The 23,068-nt window shown below is 44.2% G+C and overlaps 1 protein-coding gene across 11 annotated transcripts in view; it reads left to right on the top strand.

Moving 5' to 3' along the window:
* Nucleotides 1-22,858, top strand: part of CELF1 (CUGBP Elav-like family member 1) — a 69,507-nt gene extending 46,649 nt beyond the window's left edge. For all 11 annotated transcript variants that reach the window (XM_054586973.1, XM_054586979.1, XM_054586982.1 and 8 more), the window contains 13 exons: nt 535-722; nt 2,617-2,699; nt 3,038-3,086; nt 8,103-8,237; nt 8,777-8,856; nt 9,213-9,374; nt 12,042-12,117; nt 13,579-13,707; nt 14,043-14,153; nt 14,689-14,874; nt 16,791-16,934; nt 17,625-17,788; nt 21,149-22,858. In XM_054586973.1, coding sequence (XP_054442948.1) covers nt 535-722; nt 2,617-2,699; nt 3,038-3,086; nt 8,103-8,237; nt 8,777-8,856; nt 9,213-9,374; nt 12,042-12,117; nt 13,579-13,707; nt 14,043-14,153; nt 14,689-14,874; nt 16,791-16,934; nt 17,625-17,752 — 1,471 coding nt within the window. In that variant the 3' untranslated portion in view covers nt 17,753-17,788; nt 21,149-22,858. The remainder of the gene's footprint in view (nt 1-534; nt 723-2,616; nt 2,700-3,037; nt 3,087-8,102; nt 8,238-8,776; nt 8,857-9,212; nt 9,375-12,041; nt 12,118-13,578; nt 13,708-14,042; nt 14,154-14,688; nt 14,875-16,790; nt 16,935-17,624; nt 17,789-21,148) is intronic.
* The last annotated feature ends 210 nt before the right edge of the window (nt 22,859-23,068 follow it).

The raw sequence follows: 23,068 nt of genomic DNA on the forward strand, positions 1-23,068 counted from the left end.
GGGGCCTAACTCAAAGAGCATCAGGATTAGCACGTGAGACAGCCACAGAGACCAACATTCTAGTCAGTCCTTAGCTTAGACCATGGAAATCAAGTGCTTCTGTTCTAATGCTGCTGAAAGAAAACTTTTTTCCTATCACGGTATTCATTCAGAGTCCTGAATCTTACTCACAATCAACAGTCCTTTGTGATTTTTTATGGACGTTTAAAATTAATAAAATTTGCCTTAGGCACTTTACCTCTTAAATTCTTCTGAGAATTTTCATGCTAGGCAAGGAATAAATGACACTCGATTTCTTAATTAAAACCCAGGCTATGCTAATTGGAATGGTGACTTTAGTTTGGGATCTAACTCTCATTGGGGGGTGGGAGGTGGCCGTGGTAAGACCAGGGAACTCCGGTAAACTGAATGGGGGGAAAGGAAGTAAAATTTTCCCCCCTACTATCCCAGGAAGTAGTTGAGATCTTTAAGGCAAAGAAAACTCCCTCTGGAAAGCAACATAAATACATATTAGTTTTATTTTATCTAATGCAGCTCAAAGAAAATGAACGGCACCCTGGACCACCCAGACCAACCGGATCTTGATGCTATTAAGATGTTTGTGGGCCAGGTCCCGAGGACCTGGTCTGAGAAGGACTTGAGGGAACTCTTTGAACAGTATGGTGCTGTCTATGAAATCAACGTCCTAAGGGATAGGAGCCAAAACCCTCCTCAGAGCAAAGGTGAGGGTTTGGGTTTTATGTGTAATTTTTGTCATGTGCATGTTCTACTTCCAGAATGTTCCTATGGTCATATGGTGGCGGGGGGCAGGAAGAATCTGTTATTTTATAGTAGCTATATATTCCAGCTCAAACACACTTTGTGGCTTAAAAATAAGTTACGGTGACTTAATGAGGACGGTTTGTAAATTGGATCTTGAGTATCCCTTTGTGAGAGCTCTCAATTCAACAGACAGACCCATGTGAGCATCTCGTTTGATCTTGGGAATGAATGGACTGACAAAAATTAAGTTTAAATTAACCAACCATATACGGTTTTCTTTAGTGTTTTGGCTAGGGTAAGCTGAAAGAAGAAGACTGTCCATGGACCCGTGGATTTCTGTTAGAGTATACAGAGGCCTTGCAGGATGGCTTAGCAAGTTAGGAGGGCCTTGTTTATAGAGAACTTGTTTGCTATAGCTTATAAAACGAACAGGAGAAGGAAGGCTGAGCTGCTTCCAGAAAAACCCAGCAGATGGGAGTTTCAGAGGACTGGTGGTAAATAAGACATTTGCTTTGCCCCTACACCACATATTCTTATTTTTCCAAGTGGCCAATTCAGAGTAATTTTCTGTGAAAACTGTTCTACAGTGCAAATGTGAACAAGTAGAAGTGTTATGTTTGAAACCAGTTTTAATAACAGGATCTAGAGGCAAAAATTATTTTCTCTTGTTGGCATAGTTAACCAAAAATATAAAGTACTGTAGTTTCTGAAAATGACTGGCAATATAATGTGCAATAATTTAAAATCTTAATTGCAGAGTGATTTTGAAAGAACTATGTGTCATATCTCATGGACTGTGGACACGAGATTTACAAGATAGACCTCTTCCCTCGTATCCTCAGCAAAGATACAAAAAAAAAGCCTACAGATTTCAGTCAGCACCATGTGCTGTTAGAAGTTTAATTATATTTGATGAGAACCAAGAGTCCAAAAAAAGATACTAAGAGGGTCTTGCTCTTAAGCCATTCTATAATTTAATAAATGATAATTACATTTGAGGCATATGGTAAAAATTGGCTACAATGTAAGGAGTGGTTTGTTCTAAAAAAAAAAAAGAAGTTAAAAAAAAAGAGTTTGTAGTAGACAGAGAGCCACAAGAATTCAGGGTCCTTGTCTGTCTTGTTTGTAGCTGAGTGCTCTTGCCCAGAACACTATCCAGTGCTCCAAATTTTGGGGGTGTGTTGAATGGCTTGGTACTGTGACCTTTGTAAGGGAAGTCATCTTTTCCAAAGAAGTTATAGGAACAGTTAAAGAAGAGTTTTAATAGAACTGAGAGACGAGGCCCTGGCCAGGTAGTTCAGTTGGCTAGAACACTGTCCTGATATACCAAGGTTGCAGGTTCTATCCCTGGTCAGGGCACAGATAAGAAGCAACCAATGAATGAATGAATGTGTAAACACGTGGAATAACAAGTCGATGTCTCTGCCCATCTCTCCTCCCCTCCCTCGTTCCCCCCTCCACTTTGATCTCTCTCTGAAATCAATGAATAAAAATTAAAAATAAAGAACTAAGAGACTATAACAATGAAGACAATGCATAGAAAATAATGTGTTTTTTTTCTCTGCTAGGTTCTGTGTCACTGTCTCCCCTGTGCGTGCACTCTCCCCTCACTTGCCAATTTTAATAAACCCACCCTTTCCTTCTATCCTTCTAATGAAGGATAGGGCAAAAGTAGTTTTATAGTTGTTTGTATGGAAAATAACTAACAAAAAACAATGTAAGAATAAACTGTATTTCTCACACAACTGTAAACCTCTTTTGCTCTAGCCTTGTATGTCCAGGGAGGACTGCATGCTCTAGGAATTTCTTCTTTTAAAGGACTGGTTTAATTTTGTAAAATCATGTTTATTGCAGGGTGCTGTTTTGTTACATTTTACACCCGCAAAGCTGCGTTAGAAGCACAGAATGCTCTTCACAACATGAAGGTCCTCCCAGGGGTAAGAAAGCTCCTACTAGTAAGTGGAACTGTGGTGGTTTTGACACATGGAACATACTTAAATGTATCAGGTACACACTGAAAACCATTTTGGGGGAAGGATGACTGTAAAACGAATGAATGTACTGCTGAAAGCAGTTCTCTCTCAGCCAAGAGAATTTTGATTGCTTGACTCAACATTCTGTCCTTATATTTTGTGGGGGAAAGGTCATGAGGTAGTCAGATGCAAGTTCAAGAAAACTCTTACGGGCTTTCGTTTTGGTACTCCTTTAAGAGTCCTCATATTTCTGAATGCCTTTAGGGTGTACAATGGTAATATCCATGTGTTCTCCTTTTTAGATGCATCATCCTATACAAATGAAACCTGCTGACAGCGAGAAGAACAATGGTAAGCAAGCACATAGGCTTCCCCCTTGCCAGGCTTCTTCCTGGTTTGTTTGCTGTTCTCATGACATCTGGATTGCATTGTGTGCTAAGTAATTTCTTTTTGGGGTAGAATTGACATCGAGCATTATATTAATTACAAATGTATATCATAACATTTTGATATATGTTGTGACATGATCACCACAGTAAGGTTAGATAACATCACCACACATGGTTACAAACAAACCACTTTCCTTGTGTTAAGAGCTCCTAAGATACACTCTCTTAGCAGCTTTCAAATATAACTGGGAGTTTGTACCTTTTCAGCCCCATCACCCCTTTTGTCCACCTCACATGCCCTGTCTCTGGCAGACATCAGTCTGTTTTCTGTATGGGCTTGGGTTTTTGTTTCCTTTTAAGATTCCACATACAAGAGAGATCATACAGTATTTGTTTCTCCCTGTTTGACTTGTTTCACGTATGCCCCTAAGCTCTATCCATGTTGTCACAAATGTCAAGATGTCCTTCACTTTTTATGGCTGAATATTTCCTCCTGCTCCCCCTCCTCCCCTCTCCCCCTCCTCCCCTCTGCCCCCGATCCTGTATGTGTACGCACACATTTTCTCTAGCTATTCATCAATGTATACTTTGGTTGTTTTCATATCTTGGCTATTGTAAATAATGCTCCAGTAGACATCGGTTTGCTGTATACTTTTGAATTAGCATTTTCATTTTTCTTCAAATAAATACCCACAAGTGGAATTTTGGATCATATGGTAGTTCTAGTTTTAAGTTTTTTAGGAGCCTTCCATACTGTTTTCTATAATGGTTGCACTAATTTATATTCCCACCTACAGTATACAAGTGTTCTCTTTTCTCCACATTCTCACCAACATTTATTTACTTGCCTTTTGATAATAGCCATTCTAACAGATGTGATGTGCTATGATACCTCATTGTGGTTTGATTTGCGTTTTCCTGATATTACATATTTTGAACTGTAACTCATCAGATACATGGTTTGCAGATATTTTCTCACATACATAGATTACCTTTTCAGTTTGTTGATGATTTCCTTTGCTGTGCAGAAGTTTTTTAGTTTAATGTAGTCTCACTTCTTTATTTTTGCTTTTGTTGTGTTTGCTTTTGGAGTCAAATCCAAAAAAGTCATCGCCAAAACTAATGTCAGGGAGTTTACCACCTGTGATTTCCTTCTAGGAGTTTTATGGTTCCAGGTACTACATTCAGGTCTAATCCATTTTAGTTATTTTTTTTTTTTTGAGTATTGTATAAGGTAGTGGTTCAGTGCATTAAGTAATGTCATCTAAATTGTCTATTTTTTTCCTTTAAAATAAATGTAAATAACCAAGGTAAATAGAGTTGATAGGGAAACATTATAAGAACAGTTTAGAGGAACTGGAACTTTTTAAAAATTTTATTGATTATACTATTAGAATTGTCCAAGTTTTATCCCTTTGTGCCCCCCCAACTCCACCCAGCACCCCCACTCCCTCAGACAGTCCCCACACCATTGTTCATGCCAGTGGGTCATGTGTGGGTTCTTTGGCTGTTCCATTTCCTATACTGTACTTTACATCCCCGTGGCTATTCTGTAACTACCTATTTGTACTTCTTAATCACCTCACGTTTTCACCCAAACACGCCCTCCCCAACCCCCAGTTTGTCAACCATCAAAATGCTCTCCTTATCCATGATTCTTTCTCAGTTCTTGTTTGCTTAGTTTGGTTTTTAGATTCAATTGTTGATAGGTAAGTACTTATTAACCATTTTTGTGTTCATAGTTTTGATCTTTTGATCTTTTTCTTAAATAAGTTCCTTTAACATTTCATATAATAATGGTTTGGTGAAGGTGAACTCCTTTAGTTTTTTTCTTGCCTGGGAAGCTCTTTATCTGCCCTTCAATTTAAATGCTAGCTTTGGTGGATAGGTCAGCTGTAGGTTCCCGCTTTTCATGACTGAATGTTTCTTGCCAATCCCTTCTAGCCTGCAAAGTTTCTTTTGAGAAATCAGCTGACAGTCTTACGAGAACTTCCCTGTAGATAACTAACTTCTCTTGCTGCTTTTAAGATTCTCTCTTTATCTTTTTTATTTATTTTAAGGTTTTTATTTATCTATTTTTAGACAGAGGAGGAGGGAGGGAGAAAGGGGAAACATCGATGTGGGGTTGCTTCTTGTGTGCCCCCTACTGGGGACCTAGCCTGCAACCCCTGCATGTGCCCTACACTGAGAATTGAACAGGAGACCCCTTGGTTCAAGGGCTGGTGCTCAATCCATTGAGCCACACCAGCCAGGGCTCTCTCTTTATCTTTACCCTTTGGCGTTTCAATTATGATGTGTCATGTAGTGGGCCTCTCTGCCTCCATCGTGTTTGGGACTCTGTGCTTCCTGGACTTGGATGTCTTTTTCCTTCACCAAATTAGGGCAGTTTTCTTTCATTATTTTTTCAAAGAGATTTCCAATTTCTTGCTTTTTCTCTTCCCTTTTTGTCACCCCTGTGGATACAAATGTTGGAGCTCTTGAAGTTGTCCCAGAGGCTGCTTATGCTATCCTCATTTTTTTTTTTTGGATTCTTGTTGTTCTGATTGGTTGTTTTTCTCTTCCTTATGTTCCAAATCATTGATTCTTAGCTTCATCTCATTCTACCCTGTAAATTGTTTTTTATTTCAATTAGTATATCCTTCATTTCCAATTGGATCTTTTTTATGCTGTCGAGGTCCTCACTAACTTCCTTGAACATCCTTATAACCAGTGTTTTGAACTTTGCATCTGGTAGATTACTTGTCTCCCTTTTGTTTAGTTCTTTTTCTGGGATTTTCATCTGTCCTTTCATTTGGGCCATGTTTCTTTGTCTCCTCATTCTGGCAGCCTCTCTGTGTTTGTTTTTATGTATTAAGTGGAGCTGCTTTGACTCCGTGTCTTGGTAGTGTGGACTAATGTAGTAGGTGTCCTGTATGGTCCAGTGGCACAGCCTCCTGTCACCCAAGCGGGATACTCAGGGTGTGCCCTGTGCCCTTCGTGGGGGCTGATTACACCCTCCTCTTATAGTTGAGCCTTGAGTGCTGTTGGCACATCAGTGGGAGAGATTTACCCAGGCCAGTCAACGGCAAGGACTAGCTGTGACCACTGACCACCAACCTTCACCCTCTGGAGGATCAGCTGTGCAGGGGCAGGGTGGTGGTGCTCTAATGTGGTCTGTAGCTGTCTACTGGGTGTGCACACTATGGTGTTTCCTGGATGGTGCAGACCAAAGTCAGCCTACACCTGTGTTTTGCCCCAGGTTCACCCTGCCTGAGCTATAAAGCAATCTGAGATGGCTGCTACTTGTGTTACTTAGGTTTGGAGATTCCCAGGCAAAGCCAAGCTGTGAACCTAGGCTGTTTGCTGCTAGTGCCAGGCCTGGGGCCTCTTAGCAAAAGATATGGGGCTGGGGGTTCACTAAGGCTGACCGTTGCTTATTTGAGAGGATTTAGAAAGTTGTGAAGCATGAGCCAAGGCTAGCCATTCATACGGAAAAACAGCTTTGGTGGGCCAGTAAGTTAGGAGGGGTGGAATCTCTGGGGCTCTCCCAGGTGGGTGAAACAGTGCTAGCCAGGTTGATGGAGTCCCAGATATGGCATGGCTACCAGCTCTGTAGCTCTGTCGCAAGAGAGTTCAGAAAAGGGACAGTGGCCTCTGCCCACCTTTCTGTCTGGGAGAAAGCTGTCCCCCAGCTTTCTCCTTGAAGCCAGACATTTCAGTTTCCGCCCTGTATGCCGCTGGTGCCTTTCAAACTGCTGTCCTGATGCTAGAGCTCAGAGGGAGGGAGTCTGAGTAAGTCTGTGTGTGGATTCTTTATTAAGAGGAACTGCTGGAGGCTCTAGCAGTTTCTTCCACCAACCCAGTCCCCTCTGGTCTTTGCAGGCAGAAGTTATGGGGACTTATTTTCCTGGCACTGGAACCCTGGATTTGGTGGGGGGAGGTCTACTGTGGGGCAGGGACTCCTTGCTCCCGAAGTATCCCTCCCGAATTTTTATCCGCCACATGTGGATGTAGAACCAGCTTGTTCTGCATCTCTGCCGCTCCTACCAGTCAGGATGGATGTGGTTTCTTTAATTCCGTAGTTGTCAGACTTCAGTTCAACCTGATTTCCGTTTTTTTTGTTGTTGTTGTTGGTTTTTTTTTTTTAAGATTTTATTTACTTTTAGAGAGGGGAAGGAAGGGAGAAAGAGAGGGAGAGAAACATCAGTGTGTGGTTACATCTCACACACCCCCTACCAGGGACCAGGCCCGCAACCCAGGCATGTGCCCTGCCCTGGGGAATCGAACCAGCGACCATTTGGTTCACAGGCTGGCGCTCAATCCGCTGAGCCACATTGGCCAGAGCTCAACTTGATTTTGATGCTTCTGAGTGATGGTTTAATATTTTAGTTGTAATTTTTATGTTTTTGTGTAAGAAGGCTAGCCATGTTTACCAATGCTCCCATCTTGACTGGAAGTTGGAATGTTTTGATCGATGTGATTTCTTATGGACAGAAGTGATGGGGGGAAATGAATAAGTAAAGAAGAAAAGCTTAGTCTTCAAGAGGACAGTTAGAAAAGGAAAGTGGATAGACTCTCTGAAAGGTGTACCCTGTTTCTCTAGTCATAGCAATGAAGTCTGAAAACTCATTCGTTAGTACAGTGTAGTAGTATTGCTAGTAAGAGCAAATATTACTAAGTGCTAGATAAGAATCTGAGCACTGTGCATTTAATAATACATAGAGCTACCTTTGGGGTAAACCCATTATCTATCAATCAGATGAGGAAACAGGCATGTAATGGTAGATCACAAAGCTACTTTATTTTATCTAAGTGCTTCCACTGGTAACGTTAAGATACCATTGTGTGTAAGGGGAGGAACAAAGTATATCCTAGAATCTGAAAATGGTATCCAGACACCAGAGCCAGGGTTCAAACCGAGGTGGTCCTGACTCCTGAGTCTCTGGGCTACTCTCTCTCGTAAAATAATGTTCAAACCTTCTGTGTTTTACTCTCTCAGCAGTGGAAGACAGGAAGCTGTTTATTGGGATGATTTCCAAGAAGTGCACTGAAAATGACATCCGAGTCATGTTCTCTTCATTTGGACAGATTGAAGAATGTCGGATATTGCGGGGACCTGATGGACTGAGCCGAGGTGGGTACAATTTTAAACTCCCAAGATGCTCATCTTGGATTTGGATTCTCTTTTTAATTGGACCAGTGGACACCAGTGATCTCTAGCCAGTATGGCTCTGTCAGAATGGAGAGGTTGGGCTTGGTGTTATATGTCTGGGTCCTGTCACAATTCCTCCTGCGGTTTGATCCCTTCTGTAGTCTCCCATCATCCTTAAGGAGTTTATATTCTGCCCTTCATTGTCATGTATTAAAATTTTCTCTTTTTATGCTTAGAGATGTTCTCAATGTCAAAATGGAAGGCCTTTATTCTCAAGAGGAACTAGAGACTATGAATCCTCTTTTATTCCTCAAGCACTTCGTTACCTGTCTATGCTTCCTTGGTTTTTAGCACTTACCACCCTGGTATAACATGGCTCTCTCTTCCACTAGCTCATGAACTCCTGAAGGCGGGAACCACGTCTGTATTGCTAGCATGGTACTTGGCACATAGTTAAGTGCTCAATTGATGTCTATAAATAAATAAGGAAATGAATGAATGAGTTATCCCTCTCTTATCAGGTTGTGCATTTGTGACTTTTACAACAAGAGCCATGGCACAGACGGCTATCAAGGCAATGCACCAAGCACAGACCATGGAGGTAGGGAACAGATGAATGCAAGGGGGAAGTTCCTTAGCCTAAGAGTGCTAGGACTTTTGGACTTCAAAGCCAGCAGCACATATAGCATCTGATTGTTCTAAAAGCTAAGTAGGCCAAACATCTTAAAGTTAAAAACCAATGGTTTCTATAACATATTGCTTGTTATTAAATTAACATTAAAATTAACATATTATAACTAGGTGCCCTTTTAAATTATCTTTTACCATTTATGTGTATCAGGAAGAGAATCATTTGGCAGTGAATGAAATAGAATGGAGCCTATGCATCATTAGAAAGGAGGATTTTTCCTACACCCAAAGGAGGAATTTGACCCTTTGGTTTTGGTGTTTTCATAGGGTTGCTCATCCCCCATGGTGGTAAAATTTGCTGATACACAGAAGGACAAAGAACAGAAGAGAATGGCCCAGCAGCTCCAGCAGCAGATGCAGCAGATCAGCGCAGCATCTGTGTGGGGAAATCTTGCTGGTCTAAATACTCTTGGACCCCAGTATTTAGCAGTGAGTCTTTGTGGTTTGCTTTCTGCAGACTGTGCAAGCTCCCAGCTGTTTCTTCTGCTATCCCCAGCTAACAGACACAGTGGCATTTACAGCTTCTAGCACATTGAAATTTTATGTAAACATTCAGGCAATGCAGTATTCTTTAAGTCATGTTATTTTATCTCTCTCTGGTCACACGTCTTTGACTATATCTTGAGGCTTTGGTTATATCTTGAGTTAACATGAAATCGTAACTTCTTAATAAAAAGACTTAGAAACATCTCATATCCCTGCCCCCAAGAAAAAAAAATTCCTGAGAGAATCTTAACTACCAAATATTTTTCTCCATATCTTTTTCTACCAGGTGTAGAGGACATTATTAAAGACATTTCTGAGTCTCCCTGAAGAGTATCATAACTTTCTTTCTAATTGAGAGATCAAGCATGGACGTTGTTAAATGAGTATTACAGATGTATATTTGAATTCACTATATTGTAAATAGATTTTCTTTTCATTTGATCTCTCTATTGTTGAACTTAAGTCATATAGTCCAAAAGAGGGGCCAGCTGCCATTTATCATTAAGATTTACTAGATCTGTAATATTGCGGATTTTCACTGCTTAAACTTTTAAAAGAAATTGCAGACAGGACAACATAATTAAAACTGTGCCATCTGTGAATCAGAAAGAAAAAGTAATCTGTAAAGCTACCCATGAAAGAAGTTAAATGATGAAACCACTAGATTTATATGGATAGTCCAAAAATATATACATAGGAACGATTAGAGTCACACACTCCTTATTCTTATAAAGATTATTCTGTACAGAAACACAAGAAAGGCAATGATTTTGTCCCCCAGTACTGAATTTTGGCTAATTTGATCCCCCCTACCCGCCGTCTCCATATTTCAAATGTATTAGAAATCCTAGTTCATTATAGCTAGTATTTCTCTAAAGTCAAAAAGTATAGATAGTTGTTCTTTTTCAGCAGATCAAATTGTTTCTTAGTGCCAGAACGTTGCTTAAAAGTTTAGGAAATTCAGAGATATCGTCTGCCAAAATGATAATGCTTTGAAAATGATCTCCATGATGTGCGTTTATGTTTCTTGGAGAGTTTAGAGCTTCTTTTCAGGGAACACTCCCTTTCTTGTTGTCGTTGCTAGCAAGTAAGTGATCATGTATCATGAGAGCTGTGCTTTGTTTAAGTTAGATGTGATCCCCTCCCTAAGAGTTGTTCCTGTTTATGGAGGAAATGGAGGGGCCAAGTACAGTATACACAGTCCACTAGTTGGGACTGAACACATTGCCTAAGGCATTTAAGAAGACGAAAATGAAGACGTGGATGCTAATAGGCTATGTAATTGATAGTGCATATCATTAGTTATAAAGTTTTTTTCTGGGAATATGTGGATTGAACCTAATCTCTGTTGGACCAGAGCAGTGGTTTTTAGTCTTTGTGTGGTTGTGGAGCCCTTTGAGAACCTGGTAAAAATTATATGTGCATTTTTTTTTTTTTTCATTCTGTTTCCGGAGGTTTGTGGACTTTCTGAAACCTGTGGACTAAAGGTATTCATGACAGAGAAACCAAGTCAGATATTTATGGGAATGGACAACAGTTTTAATAAAGGATCTAGAAACGAGAACACCAGTTGTCCATAAAGAACAGTGATTACATTTGAATGGAGCAAAGGTTTTTAGCAGGTTGGTTAGATGAAGATTGTGGTTTGCTAAGATACAGAATAAAGTTGAGGCCTTGGAGATCCATAAACTCACAGACAGGTTCTTTTGTTTCATTTGTTATGGGGTATCCATTGAAAGAGAATGTACACTGAGCCTCAGCTGGTGTGGCTCAGTGGATTGAGTGCTGGCCTGCTGACCAAAAGGTTGCCAGTTCGATTCCTTATCAGGACACATGCCTGAGTTGCAAGTCCAGTCCCCAGTTGGGGGCATGAGAGAGGCAACCAGTTGCTGTTTTCTCTTGTATATCATGTTTCTCTCTCCTTTCTCCTCTCCCTAAAAATAAATAAAATCTTTTAGAGAGAATGCACTGAACTGATAATGGACCGATCCCTCAATCATTTGGTCATCTGCAGCAGTGAATACCAATTGGAGGGGAGGAGATAAATGGGCACGATGGACGAGTAGCCTGGGAGAGTGATCTGGTCATGGGTCTGTTGTGGCCGGTAAAGAGTAACTCCAAGAAATACCCTGAAATGGTCAGATCTGATATTTAAAATAGTTGTTTGACATAGAAACTGGGTATCCAGATGGAAACAATTTATAAAATAAGATGTATGGACTTACCTAAGGAGAACTTGGGGGAGAGGAAATAGAAATGGCAGTCACCCATACCAAACACTCATCGCAGTTGACTACATAGCTACTTCAGTGGAGCTTAGTTCCCTGCTCTTCTTCTGTCCTCTGCTGTGCTGCGTCCTCTTGCCCGGGCACTTGAGCTTGGCTCAGTACTCAGTGAACATTACTGTCTTCTGGGCCAGGGCTTTAGCTGTGTTGTATTGTCCTGTGCTGTCCTAAGTCTTGTTTCTGTTGTGTTGGCTTGGGTTCTTGTCTTCAACATTCCTCTCTCTGGGGGCCTCTGCACTCTCGCTTTGCTGTGCTGTAGAGTTATCCCAGATGCAGAACCAGCCCTCACTCTCACTCTTGTTCTGTTTTTTGGTGTAATGTCTAGCTTTATTTGCAGCTCCTTCAGCAGACTGCCTCCTCTGGGAACCTCAACACCCTGAGCAGCCTCCACCCAATGGGAGGTAAGTGTTTCACTGCTGCGGAGGAGCAGCAGCAGCCAGGCCAACAGACCCAGCTAACAGCAGTCTCAGAGTTTTGCACCGTTGTGCAGAAAAAAAAAAATTTTTTTTTTTCCCACTCACATATACCTGACATGAGACGAACATCCCAGGACTCAACTGCCTTGTCTCTAGAAGGTGACTCTATTAGTCATTGATGCCAGATTGTTCTGGGATTGTCTTCTGTTCCCCAACCCTATAAATCTCTGTTAAGGAAGATGATGGAAAAGAGCTATTAGCACCTGCAGACTATCAGAGACCATTTTGATCAGGAGAAAATTGCTGCAGCTCTTGTTTCCACACTAAAGGGACTTTTCCAGGGACTCTGAAGAAAAGCCTAAGAAGGCTTACATGCACATTGCTTACTCTGAAGTTGCTAGAATCCAGGCAGGCAGTTTATCTCTGTATCTTATATAGGTTATGCCGTAGGTGAATTTGTTGCAGTTCACATGCATGGAAAACTTAATTGACAAAATACTTGAGTTGATAACAAAATGTGGCTCCACAGGTAAACCTGAGGCAGGGTCTGTGAGAATGAGTTAGTGGGGGTGGGGAGTGTCAGACCTACCTGTCGCTGCCCCTTGGCAGTGGGATAAGGCTAGGCAGATGGCTTTGAGAAAGGAGTGGTTCTGGGTGAGCTCCATTTTGCCATTTGAAAAATTTTGATGGTTTGCTTTACTCAGAATGTTGCTGGATTATAAATCTGTGTTGTAGTTTTTTATTCTCATTAACTCTTCCACCCCCCCCCCCCCCCCGCCGCCGCCATCCTTAGTCCTTTCCATCATCTGCTGAATATCTGCTGAATGGTTTGCGGCACAGTGCAGTTTGTATTTCTTGCTCTCCTTTTCATTGTTGCTTAGGTTCTATTTGGAAGTCTTTCTTTCCCTCATTGGTTTTTTTTTTTTCCCCCCCTCTCTTATGACTAATCTGCTATTCCAGGGGTGATTTTTCTTTATTCTTTCTCCTCTTGCCATTCTCACATGTTCTCCCCCTTTGTTCCTCCTGTTCTGGGTCTCTGCTATATTTTCTTCTTGTTTATCTGCATTTCAAAGAACACATTCCCTGTAAAGTCTGAGCGAGGGGCTCGGACGCAGTCCCACTCTGTGCTGCAGGTTGCAGCATTGTCCTCTGGCCCCGAGATAGACCACAGGCTTCCCTCTCTTCCCTGGTTTCCTGTCCCTTGATAATTGCTCACTTAGGGTGGCGTGCAATTGGAGTAGATAACTCTTCCAAGGAAGGTATGTCAGGTTTCTTGATGAGTTGAGTGATATCTGAATTTTTTTTGGAGCCCTTAGAGTTGCTCATAAGGCTTATCTAGAACATCTCTTCTTTGAAACTGGCCTTCCATCATTGTGCGCTATCATTGCTGGAGCAGATAGAAGGCACCCTTATCTGTTCACTGATCTCTTGCTTTGGATGTTGCAGGGTTAAATGCAATGCAGTTACAGAATTTGGCTGCCCTAGCTGCTGCAGCTAGCGCTGCTCAGAACACACCAAGTGGTACCAATGCTCTCACTACATCCAGCAGTCCCCTCAGCGTACTCACCAGTTCAGGTAAGCATGTAACGGGCCAGAGGGCCCTTGGGTGCCTTGGGCAGGACCCCAAGAGAGGGGTATATCATTCTGGAGCGTAGTTAACACCCATTTCCAAAGGGGACAGATCATGAACAATAGATTTTCGTATGCCATCTTCCGACTTGAGGCATCTCATAATGTTTAATTTCTTGTAACTATTGGACTTTATGTTCAGCAGGAACAGTTATCAAAATTAGTAACTGAAAAGCTCCTTACGAAGAGAATACTTACGTAGTATCACTCTTGGGCTTTTGTTCCTGTTGATACGAGAAGGAGTGTTGGCCTGAGTTTAACTCATGGATTTCTGGCAGCAGGGTCTTCACCGAGCTCCAGCAGCAGCAGCTCTGTCAACCCCATTGCCTCCCTTGGAGCCTTGCAGACATTAGCTGGAGCGACGGCAGGCCTCAACGTCAGCTCTCTGGCAGGTAAGAGGCAGCCCCCGGGCGTCCTCGGGCCTTTCTTTGTGTGGGTGGCACACTGGAAACTGCCGAGGTAAGAGCACTGTTAGGATGATGACGTGACCCAGTGAACTTAAAAATAATCATGAGATTTTGAGCCAGACCTGAGTGAAAGTCTACCTCTGCCCCTTAAATGGCTGTAACTTTCAACCACATTTCCAAGGTCGTTTTCTCGTCTATGAAGTGGGAATAGAATACTTTGAGGGTTATTAAGTTAAATGAGAACACAGGTAAAGTGCTGAGCACATTGCTCAGTGGAATGTCCAAAGAGAAAATGGGGCAAGTCGTGTGTAAGTGGTATCACTTCTCACACAGATTGAAAGAAGGTAGTATCTCCATGAGCAGTAAGGCCTGGTGAGTGTCCTGAAGTCTGACCGTTCACATGGATATTTCTCCTCAGGATGGCGCCAAGAGCAAGATAAAAGGGAGGACTTTGGAGTTTTTCTTGGGTGTTGATTGAGTTTCTTCAGTCCTCTAAATCCTGTTCTCTCCCCCGCCCAAGGGATGGCTGCTTTAAATGGGGGTCTGGGCAGCAGTGGCCTTTCCAATGGCACTGGGAGCACCATGGAGGCCCTCACGCAGGCCTACTCGGGGATCCAGCAGTACGCCGCCGCGGCGCTGCCCACTCTCTACAACCAGAACCTGCTGACACAGCAGAGCATCGGTGCTGCTGGCAGTCAGAAGGAAGGTGAGCGCAGCGGGAGCCTGGACTTGGGGACAGGGGTGGTTTCTCACACCTGCGCCAGATCTGAAAGGCATGCAGAGGCCTGGGGAACCATTGAGGTGGTCAGACTGCCACTTTACTTGGGCAGTGTCGAAGGTAATGCTGAGGAACTTAAGTATGACCTGCTTTTGGAACACTTTCTGGATGTGGCTCAGAGCAGAACCTCTGATTGTCCTTCTGGAATGGGGCTGCCATTTTTATATGAAGAAACAATCTTTTTTTACTAGGAAATCTTGTCTTTTTTTTTTTTAAGTGAAAAATAATTCGCTCTCTTTAAAGATTGATTTTCGCTCTCTTTAAAGATTGATTATTTATTTATTCATTTATTTTTTAGACTGGGGTTGGTGGAAGGGAGGGAGGGAGGGAGAGAGACACATCAGTGTGTGGTTGCCTCTTGCTCATCCCCTACTGGGGGCCTGGCCCAAAACCTCGGCATGTGCCCTGACTGGAAATCAAACTGGCGACCTTTGGTTTACAGGCCAGCGTTAAATCCACTGAGCCATCAGCCAGGAGGAAGTCTTTTCTATGGGTTACAAATCTATCAGAGGATATATATTCTGTATGGATATCCCTTTTAGCTATATTTTGGCATTGTCCTCATTTTCCTATCTATGCATTTAACTAGTTGATGACAGACAGCTGATGGGACAGAAAGAGCTTTGGCCCATGGGCTGATGCAGGAAAAGTATGTATCTTGAATATAAATGGTACTAAATTTAGGAGAGGCTGTCTAGGCAGAAAGAGGCCTGAGGTAGTTTGTATGAATAGAAAGTCCTGCTATACCTCTCTGCTTATATTTGACTGGGCTTTTATAACCAAGAGTTGACAAGATTTGAGCACTAAGATAGGAAGAAAACAAGCATCCTCTCTTGCCAAAGCAGCAAGGAGTCCTGGTTTAGTGTATCCTTACCTGCCCTAAGTCAGATGTTTTTGTGCCTTAGGATGTGGTAGTTGGAGAACTGGTGGCACTGTGGAGACAGGCAGTAAACAAGTAAAAGCATGAGGTGTTCCAAGTGATGCTTTGAAGCAAGACAAACAAGAAAGGGGGATGGGCAGTGCTTAGAGATGGTCTCTCTAAGTAGCCCTTTAAACAGAGGAAGACGAGTAATGGGGGCAGAGGAACAGCAAGGACAGAGGCCCTGAGGTGGCAGTGTTCCCCGATGCGCTGAGTACCGGCGGGGAGGCCGGGGTGGCTTCAGCGTGGCTGCGCAGCGGTTGTGTTGAAACTCTTTGGTTAGAAAAGCGTTGAGGGGTGGGAGGAAGAAAGCATGTTCTATTTTTGAGCTCAGTGTTAATCATAGTTTAAAAAGTAATTTCTTTTCACTGAGGTACAATTGGCATAAGGTAAGTCACCTTTTTTGGAATATAGCTCTGTGAGCTTTAATGGATGCGTACAACTGTCCGACCGCTATCACAAACAACATTTCTGTCATCCCCCCAGAAGTTCCCTCATGTCCCTTTGTAGTCATTTCCTTGTCCCTGCTTCCTGCCTCTAGCAGTTACTAATCTATTTGCTGTTCTTGTAATTTATAGGCATAATTTTGAAACCTGTTTTGTTTATAACTTTCTACCTCCTTTTCTACGTTTTTCTACAAGCGTCTAGTCTCTGATTTTATGCTACACGTGGAGGTTTGCCTACTTTATTGTGTAACAGTACCTTCCTCCCACAGGATCAAATTCTGACATCCCTCTATGAGACACGGAGCAAGGCTGAGGGAAGGGGTCTGTTTCCGTGGTTGCCCTTCAGTTCCCTGCTTTGTATTCGGAGAATCTGTTTGCTGGGGTGCTGACACTTTTGACACCAGAGGGAAATGCAAGATGGTGCAGGGGGATAAGCAGGCTTCACACTGATACCTTTTCAATCAATGGGTGTCTTGAAGGTCCAGAGGGAGCCAACCTGTTCATCTACCACCTGCCCCAGGAGTTTGGAGATCAGGACCTGCTGCAGATGTTTATGCCCTTTGGGAATGTCGTGTCTGCCAAGGTTTTTATAGACAAGCAGACAAACCTGAGCAAGTGTTTTGGTATGTTGGCTTCTCTTCTGGTGTGTGTGTCGGGTGTGGTAATTATTTTTACCACTAAGAAAGGAAGGGAAGGGGCTGATAGCAGAGACTTGGGATGGAGTTTGGGTTATTGTTTAACTCATCCTGGTGCAGAATTATGTGACCTCTTTCTGAGCCTCAGTTTTTGTTTTTTTAAAATTTTATTTATTTACTTTTTTAGAGGGAGGGAGAAAGAAGGAGAGAAACGTCAATGTGTGAGCGCTATATTTATCAGTTGCCTCTCACATGCCCCCAACAAGGAGACCTGGCCCACAACCTAGGTGTGTGCCCTGACTGGGAATCAAAACCGGCGCCTTTTTGTTTCTCAGGCCGTCGCTCAACCCCCAGAGCCACCCCAGCCATGGCAGGCCTCCGAGTTTTTCACTTCTGTAATGGGCATGATGATTTCTGCCTGCACTGTCTTTCCAGAGGGTAAAATAATACATGGAGAAGGTCTTGGCTAAAATACTAAAAGTAACCAACCACATCAATGGCAGGTGGCACTCTTAGGAACCTGATTTATTTTATGCGATATACAATTTTTGGATTTTTTGTCCCTGCTGAGAAAAATTGGGATTGAGGCTAAGCACATAAGGTATTTCTGCGTGAGGAGGACTGAGAATCTCCTCGCCTCGTTATGTCCCTCACCTAGGTTTCTGCTTGGACACACAGGTTTTGTAAGTTACGACAATCCTGTTTCGGCTCAAGCTGCCATCCAGTCCATGAACGGCTTTCAGATTGGCATGAAGCGGCTCAAAGTGCAGCTCAAACGTTCGAAGAATGACAGCAAGCCCTACTGAGCGTGCTCCCCTCAGACTGGAGTGAGAGGGTCTCTGGTAAGTTGGGGAGGAGCACCTTAGTGAGGTGAAGCCCTAGGCTGTGTGTTGGCAGCCCCGGACCCTGATCCCTGCCACTCTCGCAGGCACAGCTCGCCCTGAAGACGCGGCTACTGCCTTCTGTGGGAGTTTCGCTTCGTACAGAGGACGAGTTTGTGCTTTGGTTTCCAGTGTTTTACTTTGGAGTTTAGGTGCCATATTCTGAGTTGTTTTTTTTTTTTTTTTTCCTTTATTTAAAGTTTGCTGTGTTTGTAACCAGTGTGTGTTGAGAAGGACCAACATCAAACTGCCCTGGGGGAGGAAGGGGAATGGAGAAACGTTAAAGAAGATCAGAACTTGCCCAAAACTACCCCGAGAGAGAGGACTGAGTGAAACCAAAAACTGACCCCCAGAATGTCCCCAAGTGCAAGAGTGGATGAAATGAGAACTAATGTCCAGGAGCTGTGGAGGGCGGAGCCGGTGGGGTCGGTGCTGGAGGGAGGTGAGAGGGACTTGACACCCAGCAACCCTGGGGAGGTGCGGGTGGGAGCTTTTCCATAGCTGCCTTCTGCGGAAGTGCTGAGTTCTTGCTACCAGTTTTTCAGATTCTTGTCCAGGACTTCTGCCCCTCTTTCTCAAGAAAGGGCTAATAATTCTCTGGAAATAAAACCCCTGTTAAATTAGCCTGACATATGCAAAAAAAGCAGGGAGACATCACCGATTACCAGCTTTTCCAGCCAGGCATTGGTGTTGATTTGGACCCGCCCGGCTAGTGGCTCTTAGGAAGAACCAGGCAGGCAGAGCGGTCATGTTTAGTTTCTTTCAAACCAGATTAGTCCGTGGCCCATTTCTTACAGGCCCTTTTAAAGAAGGGCTCCAGAGAAGACAGTCTGATCTCCTGCCTTGTAGGTGACCACGGCAAGGAGTGTCATTTCATCCCAAACCACCATTTTTTCACGAGGGCAGAACCAAGAAGGGCTTATAGTAAGTACCTGGCTGAAGGGGGCTGCTCTCCTGAGCACAATGATCAAAAGCCATCTAGTTGGGGGAAAGGAGCCTGCTTCTAGGTGCACCTGCATCAGAAGGTCCCTTCAGGCCAGAGTTCTGCGCCTGCCAGAGGCCAGCCGGCACGAAGAACTTAAGGCAATTGAGAAATCCATGCTTGCCGCCTCGGTGAGGTGTCCCAGGCATAGTGTCTTCACCAAGGCAGGCCCTTCTAACCGCTCCAGCACTATCTTCTACTCTTGGGGACAAAGGAGACAATAGGACGTTTACAGCCTCCACATGGATTTAGTGTTCACTTACCTCAGTATTACCATGTTCATTTTTGTCCACGTGCTTATAATTAGCCCCTGCTGCCTCCCACAGGCGTCACTCCAGCTCTTGCCTGTGACCGTCCCCCTGCACCCCCAGCCTCTGGGCGCTGCCTCTGCTCTAAGAAATGCTAGGAGCATAGAGAGCCAGGAAGAGCCATAGAGACGCGGCTACTGCTGTGGGGAACATGGCTTTGGGCACAGGTGGCCCTGTTAAGATACGACTCTTAGCACCAAGGCCAGGGACCGGGTGCCTAGGACTTTAAATTTCACCCACATCAGTCCTGACCCCTCACAGCAGAGATGGCTTTAAAGGGGTTGGTTTGCTAGTAAGTCGGATGGGGTCTCTGTCCTTGTCATCCTGTCCATTTGGGTCGCAGACAGGGATTGACCATCTTGGTGTCCAGGTAGTTGGTGTTGGATTATCCCATTGAAGCTGGGACAGCTGTTCTCTTTTCACAGTAATAACTTGGGTCTGTTGTCCTCTAAGGAACATGAAACATACTTAAGCTGAACCACGTAAACTTGAATTCTGCACACTGGGTGAAATGTGTCCTGTGTTTCAAGGATAAAACTGTTCCAAAGGCTTCCAGGGTCATGATGGGATTTTTTAAATAAATGCAAAAAATAAAAATAAAAAAGAAAAAAGAAAACAAAAAAAGAAAAAAATGCTAGGTTGGGGAGGCGCTGTTCTGAATCCCAACCGGCTGGAATCAAGAATGTCGTTTCTATTTTTATAGAAGTTTTATACAGCTCCGGGGTGGAGAATATTTATTACCTAAATTATATCTCTGGAAAAGGCCAGGATTTTGTAGAATCCAGAATGTGATTGTTATACACACAGGGTGCTGTGTATGATTGAAACTACTGACTTTCTGTGGCCTGTTTGCAGCCCAGCTAATCTGCCAGAGGGGGAGGAATTAATGCTGTGAATTGGCGGAGGAGAGAGCTGTGCTCTCCAGGGCGCTGTGGTGCTGCGATCGCTAACCTTCTGTTATGTCTTCCTCCTTGGCCGTCGTGGGGTTTTTCAAATCCCAGAACTCCACTCCGTTCCCACTTGCCCCCTTTCTCTTCCCCCTCCCCCATTCACCATTATGGTCCACAGATTGGTCCTGGGCTCTGGGACCTTCAGAAACCCCTTTCCAAATGACTTGAAAGGCAAAGGTGTGATCAGCCTGCCTTTGATGCCAGGCCCTGAGGTTTCATACCTGCTTGTGGGTTCTCTTTCCTAAAAGGAGCATTTGCCCCAGCAGGGCCCTGGGCTTGCCACAGTGGCCAGCTGGTAAGACTGGGCACTTCTGTCTGTTCTCTCATCCCTGCCCAGTGAGTTAGCACGGCAGCACTGCCCTTGAGCACAGTTTTCTCCCCAGGCCAAAGAAGGTTTTGTGAAGAAGCTGCTCCCCTACAAGTCTCACGGTGTGAAAGGGTTCATTTCAGAGAGTGGAGACTCACAGTCAAGTCTTAAGCAATCTTTCACTGTTGTGTGGGGGTTTCACTTACACAAACGTGTTTTCTCCTGTAGTTTTGTTTCTTACTTGGGTTTCATCATGAAATTGACTTGCCTTGAATGCAGCCAGACACTGTCTCCTGGGTCCCACATGAGTGGCCAGGGCCTGTGTGGAAGCTAAGAGCTTGGATTTCTGGGAACAAAGGGCCCTCCCCCCCAGGATTGCAGAGAAATCCTGGCCCTCTCCCCTAAAGAGTTCTCCCCGCCAGGCTTCTCCTTTCTCTTGGTCTAAAACAGGGAGCTGGAGAGGCTGAGGCTCTGCTTCACCAGAGGTCTTCTAAATGTGTTTGGATGCGTCAGGGGAAATCCAAGCCTTAGTTTCCCTTCTGTCTCCAGCAGTTGGATGTTTTCTTGGTGTCCTCCATGTCCTTTTTGACTTTTCCCTGTGTCCATTGTTAGCATGTGCAAAAGTTCCCTGTCATTACCCAGCCCCCGCCCCGCCCGCCTCCTCATTTCAGGGCTGTACACAGTGAGTGTTCCTGTTCTCTCTCTCTTTGTTTGGATGTATTGCTCTGTGTAACTCAGTGGGTCTCCCTCTTTCTGGTTTGTTTTTTTTTCTAGATTCCTGCCGTTTGTTCATCGTTGTGCCTAAAGCATGTCGATGTGGCGTCAAGTACATCGTCCAAATCCCTGTCTCTTCAGCTTCTCTGATGCTTGAACTCTCACCTTTGACCTTGTGTTGATCTTTGATGCTGATGTGTATTTTTATTATGTTTGTTTCTTTCTTTGTTTTTTCTTTTTTCTTTCCTTTTTTTTTTCTTTTGTGCTGCCAAATTGGTTTTGCTAGAACGACTGCTGAAGGGGAAATATTTAAACTTGCATTTGAATATAAAAAAATCTATTTTTCTAGAACTTCATAAGATAACCACTTGATTTTGTGATTCCAATTCTTTGTAATTGTCTTCAGAGCAGCCCTACTAGCACATACCGCGTGGTGTTTGTATTTCTGTGAACACACAGCCAGTCCGTTTCTAGGCTTTGTTTCTGTGTGCTTAGTTTTAAAGACAACTTTGAAGTAAACAATGAAATAAAAGATGTCACTGAAACCTTTGAGGCTCCTGAGCACATTTTGCTGATATAGTTTGTGGGGCTTGAGGAGACCGCATGTGTTCTTATTTTTGTTTTTCTGAGTTCTCAACTGCAGAAAACACCCGAACCCCTTTCCTTTTTGACAGCAAGCTGCAGTTCGGGCCGCCAGCCCTTTTCCTTGGGAGGGTCTCCCCTGCAGGCGCCTTTGGGCCCCTCGCCCCCTCCCTCCAGGCTTGTTCCTACAGTCTCCACAGCAAAATGTGATGCTTTGGGGGTTTTTTTGTTTTGTTTTGTTTTGTTTTGTTTTTGTACTGTTTTTGTGCTTTTGTTTGGAATTTTTTCCTTTCCTACTAAGATGATACCCAGAAAAAAACAAGTTTTGCATGTTTCCTGCTGTTTCTTCACACCTTCTTATATATCACCTTCACCTCTCTGTTTTCTATAGTTTGTGCAAAAACTGACCGATTTAAAAGGGTTTCAAAGAAGCTGTTTTAAATTGTTGTGGGGTTATTTTTTCAAGATTGTATTGTTTTATTTTGAAGTGGCAACTTTCTCCTCTGTTGCCCTTAGAGCGTTTGCCTGTGCACTTAGACTGTCACCTCATGTGGCCTCCCGGCCTCGGCAGGGCCTCCGGGGGGCTGGCTGCCCTGCTCAGAGATGGGTTGGGAGGGCGCCAGGAGAGGCACGAGGAACAGAGGTAGAATCCAGAAGGCGGCTGCGGGTGGGCAGGAGGCTTAGCGCATCAAGGGCAGTGAGCGCCCCTCGGCCCGGAGGGAGGAGGGTGCTCTCCACCAGTCGGGGGAGGCCATCTGTGCACTAAGTGGCGACATACCTGCCAGCGTTTTTCCTAGGTGACAAGCACAATACTACAGTCTTCACACTGTTTACAGCCCTGGCCACCAGCTACCCCACACTGGCTCTCCCCCACAACTCTGCTCTTAGCTAGTGGGATGGGGTAAGGGCGGGGATTTGTTTTGTAAAACTGGGTGAAGAGCCAAATAGCTACTGTCCCTGGGTGCCAGGCACGCCAGTTCCTTGGCTCCCTGAAAGGAACTTGCCCTCCTCTCTGGCACCATCCGCCCCCAGGGTCTAGGGGCCTGAGTGAGAATGTGAATGGCGAGGGAGAGCCTAGAGGAGGTGAGAGGTCACGGGTGGGTCTGTGGAGGTGTGAGGCTGCCGAGGGAGGAGTCCGAGCGACCCCAGCCAGAGAGCTAGGCTGCTGGTGGGGCGGACGAGCTGGGAAGCAGGATTGTCCCGGGAAGGGTGGAGGGGGGGTAGCCGAGGGGCCGGGGCGGGGTGGGGAAGGTAGAAGCACTGTTAGCATCATCCACGCTGGGGTTGATGAAGGAGGGGATCCCAGCAGAATTTCTGGTCTGGGACCCAGCAGGTTGCCTAGTGTTATGCTTGGGGCCACTCTTACTGGAAAGAAAGGGCGGCCAAATGAAGGCCCAG

This window comes from Pteronotus mesoamericanus, unplaced genomic scaffold, assembly GCF_021234165.1.
Source record: "Pteronotus mesoamericanus isolate MK-2021 breed Mesoamerican mustached bat unplaced genomic scaffold, CSHL_Meso_final scaffold_1066, whole genome shotgun sequence".
NCBI classification, from domain to species: Eukaryota; Metazoa; Chordata; class Mammalia; order Chiroptera; family Mormoopidae; genus Pteronotus; species Pteronotus mesoamericanus.